General features: G+C 35.4%; 1 protein-coding gene across 3 annotated transcripts; it reads right to left on the reverse strand.

Annotated features, from left to right (window-relative positions):
• Positions 1–654: 654 nt before the first annotated feature.
• Positions 655–3,538, reverse strand: LOC104799865 (farnesol kinase, chloroplastic-like). 3 transcript variants are annotated; one of them, XM_019200846.1, is made up of 6 exons: positions 3,290–3,538; positions 1,958–2,025; positions 1,752–1,883; positions 1,527–1,642; positions 1,154–1,268; positions 655–1,072 (listed from the first exon to the last, which is right to left on the reverse strand). In XM_019200846.1, the coding sequence occupies exons 1-6, from the start codon at positions 3,404–3,406 to the stop codon at positions 895–897; spliced, it is 726 nt and encodes a 241-aa protein (XP_019056391.1). In that variant the 5' UTR covers positions 3,407–3,538; the 3' UTR covers positions 655–894. The 3 variants fall into 3 exon arrangements, with proteins under 3 accessions (XP_019056391.1, XP_019056393.1, XP_019056392.1); XM_019200848.1 differs by having other exon boundaries at positions 1,958–2,099; positions 3,290–3,364; XM_019200847.1 differs by having other exon boundaries at positions 1,958–2,111; positions 3,290–3,351.
• Positions 3,539–4,209: the final 671 nt, after the last annotated feature.

Genomic DNA, 4,209 nt, shown 5'->3' on the forward strand with positions numbered 1-4,209 from the left:
TATATTTATATGTTTATATTATTTTAGAAAAGAATTCTATCATATACATATATACATATATATATATATATATATAATCAAAGAAATAAATAAATTTTTAATTTGACACGTAAATCACATAATTCGTCAGAATTTTTAAAAAATTGTTCACTGCATCCGATTTTTTACATTGCCACGATATATGAATTCACATGAATAAAAATTTTAAAAAGTGTAACATAATCGAACATATGCGTATACATATATATATTGATGTATATACACATATATACGTATATACATACAGATACATTTATATATTTATATACACACACACAGAAACATTTATACACATATATATAAACTGTTGAACGTACAAGTACAATATCAAATAATACATAATTGTTCTTTTTATTATCGTCAACAATAACATACTTTTAATCCCAAATTTATTTAGAATAGTACGCATACGCATTAATTTTAAAACTTTAAATAGATGATATAGTATAGTTTAATAATTCTATAAAAAAAAAGTATAATTTCTTAAACAGCCAAATAAAGAACATGATTCTACAAAGAACCCATGACAAATAGATAAGAATGTAGGATAAGGGATTGCAGTTTTTGGCATTTCCCCTTTCGTAACCTTCCCATAATTCCCAATTTACTCAGACAAAAACAAAAATCAAGTAGGGTTCCACAAAATGGGTCAATACAGTACAACATTTTCCGAATTACAAATTTGCGGACAACAACACAGATTTCACAACAACAAAAAAAAAAAAAAAAAAAAAAAAACATAAATCCCCAACCCATCACATGAGATGAGATGCGAATGTCGTGTTAAAAGGCAAGGTTTTGGTCCCTTGTTGACAAAAGCCTTGAACCCTAATGTTTTACAAAAGGACACAACACCTAGAAGATGAAAGTACCCAGCAAGACAGATGTCAAGGAAACAGTGAGGTTGTCGTCTATATCGGTGCTTATGGGTAATGACTCTACCACGGCCGAAGCAATCGAGACTACCAAGAATCTAAGAATCATTCCCCAACTCTCCTCCATATATCCGAATGAAGCGAAGTAGCGCATGTACCTGTTCACATTTTCCTCTTCTCGTCACCCACCCGCAAAAGCAAAAGCAAATCCATATGCAATACTTATGTTAGTTACTTACACGACAGAAGCTGTAAACCCTGATGTCGCCATTGCGATGCTACCGGCTATCGATTTGCTTCTGTTGTAAGGAAGCTTCTCTGTTCCAAGCCGCCTTCCCACAATGTCAGCCATACCTATGTTTTGACATGTTTATCGTATCAAGAGAGGAAACACAAGGCAAGATTCGTACGTCAAAGGGCGAGTAGTAGTACATTCGGAGAGGCTAACTTCGAATGGATCGGTTATGTTGAAATAAAGAAATAAATACGGATTTGGAAAGATTGGAATTGATTTTGTATCTCTGATTGATACAATCATATATCTAACATTTATTAGATTTTGTGGTGGTGCCGGTGCGTATTTAGTTTTTTATTTCAACAAGGTAACTGTACCATCTCCAGCACAAAGGTTGCATATCACTGCAATGGCAATAGGGGACGTCCTCCAATAGAAGACACAAGCTAAAGTGATTGATGATGCATAATAAAGCGGCCCCTTAAGCAGTTCCCTGTTGCAGAAAGTAGCTACATGAGTTTTATGAAGCGTTAAAGAAGCAGAGGTACAAAGAGTTATATACTGTGCCTATAAGATGATGTGTTTGTATACGAATCAGCTACCTGCGGTCTCCGTGTCTGCTCATCGACTTGATTGTTCCTTCGTCGTGGTACACTCCAAGACCCAGCAGCAGCATCCGTATTATATTGACTCCAGGGACGAGAGAAGCTAAAACCGCCCCTTGGAGCCCAGGGCTGAATATGATTCTGTCGGTCAAGCTGGGCGAGGCAAAAATTGTCCATATAACCATTTTCTACGCGGGCATTACCTGAAGAGTGGCCAGCACAGCATAAAAACTAGCCCGATATTTATATGCACAAGCTTCCGGATCAGAGTCTGAAAACGACGGGAAGATGCGGAAAACGTCAATGGCAGAAAAGGGAGTTCCACAATCACAGACTATGGCCCAGCTGTTGTTCTCTCTTGCAGCAAAAAGAGAATTAAGCAATCATAAAGAAAACCAAGCCAAAGTCCAACATCATATCAATGCACTTAGAATAACATCAAGAACACAGTTGTTGTTCCCTCTTATAGGATAGGGATGGGCACGTGTCGGAGTACTCAAAGTAGGTTATCCGAGAAACAATTTTTGGATACCCACAAATATCCGAATTCGATGAGTCTTAACTATATTCTGATTAAAATTTTATAAATTCATAGATTATATACCAATAATTTATAAAATCATTAAAAATATGTTTATATCCAAAATAACTAAGATCATAAGAAGGTAGATTTTTATATACCCAGAAAAAAAAAACTAGATAATTGATATCTACCTTCATAAATTTCTAATAACTCATATATATAATAGTTATTTTTTACTATTCGGATATCCGCGGCTAATTACCCTATTCGAAAATATAAATCCAAATCCGAATCTGCATTTCGGGTTTTAAACATTTTAAAACCCAATCTCTATCTCATTGTAAAGAGATATCCAATTTTCGAGTATCCAACCTCAGGTATGGGTATCCGATTTTCGAGTATTTTGCCCACCCCGCTAAGCAGGATTCGTGTCCAGGAACAAAGGGCTAAAAGACTATCTACGGGTTAAAAACAACGAAGAAGTTATGCAAAAATACGTATTCATACAGGAATATTGGGCCAGATCTGGGACCAACTTCGTGGTTGCTTGATACAGCACTAGCCAAGCAAATAGCATGGAAGGAAAAAAGAATCGAGACCGCCATGGAAATTGTGTCATTTGGATTCAGAAAACGTCTGAATTTCCAGGAAACAGTAATTATTCAATGATAGGCCCAGAATTCGAGACAAAAGAAAAACCCATCCCAGATTTGGCTTCTTATCTCTTTTCAATCTTGTTTCCTAATCTATGATACGTTTTAATCCAGATTTCCATTCTCGTCACGAAAAAACTCGGCATCTGTGCTCTAAGCAAATACCTCTATCTTTTCACCTTAAACACAACTAAACCGAGACCTCTGTCACCGCCATCAATGCCATTACTAAATTCAGACCATACAAAACCAAAAACCAAAAATCAAAAAATCTTCAACCGGAAACCGAAGATTCCAACAGAAACCTCAACATATACACGCATCCGTACAGGCGTATGTACGCGAATCGAGTTACGGACCTGGTCGAGGATGCCGCGCTTGCCGACCTCCCCCCAGAAGCTGAGGCAGGTAAAGGCAACGGCGGTGGAGAATCCGGTCGCGCAGACATCTGATAGAACGAGATTTTCCGGGAACATGACGGCGACGGTCGGACAAGTCAACGGAACGGAGGTGGGAACAGAGAGCAGGTAGGGAGCGAGTAGCCATTTCTAGTTTTCTTCAACTTGATTTTTATTGCATTAATTTTATGGTAAATGGTTAGCTGCGGAGTAGAAAATTTGGCACACTTTTTTGTTTGGGTAATCTTCACACATACACCCAAAACTGTCGCACCAATTTCATTGATACACCCAAAATCATAAAAAATTATCAAATGACGCTCTTACCCTTAAAAAGTCAGGAAAAGACTATAATAACCTTAGTGAAAGAAAATGTGTATCAGTATATACACGTCGTGTGGGTAAAAAAACGCACTTAAAATAAAAAAATATGAAGCAAAACAAATTTACAGTTTTTTACTTCAAAATCAGAAATCAAAGAGAGATGTTGAGATAGAGATCGAGGGAGAGAATTTGTATGAAACTAAACGAACAATTTTAGATCGATTAAAACGATAAGATTCACGATCGAAATTCGAAATTTTCAGATACCTAGATAAAATTTTCTCTATAGTGATGGAGTGACTTTACGACTGTCCGACAAAGAAGAATTGTGGACGACAAGTACAGTTATGTGTTAGATTATTTTTATTCTTTTAATTGAATAGTTTAGGTTAAATTTTTTATAAAAACTACTTTTAAAACTAATAACTTATCTATTATATTATATAACATATTAAACTAATTAGAAATAATTAATAAAATTATAATACTATATATCACTAGAAATCTAGAATATAAAATTAACTGAATAAATAAAATAGAACAATTTTAATATATTA

This window comes from Tarenaya hassleriana, unplaced genomic scaffold, assembly GCF_000463585.1.
Source record: "Tarenaya hassleriana unplaced genomic scaffold, ASM46358v1 Cleome61, whole genome shotgun sequence".
In the NCBI taxonomy this organism is placed as follows: domain Eukaryota; kingdom Viridiplantae; phylum Streptophyta; class Magnoliopsida; order Brassicales; family Cleomaceae; genus Tarenaya; species Tarenaya hassleriana.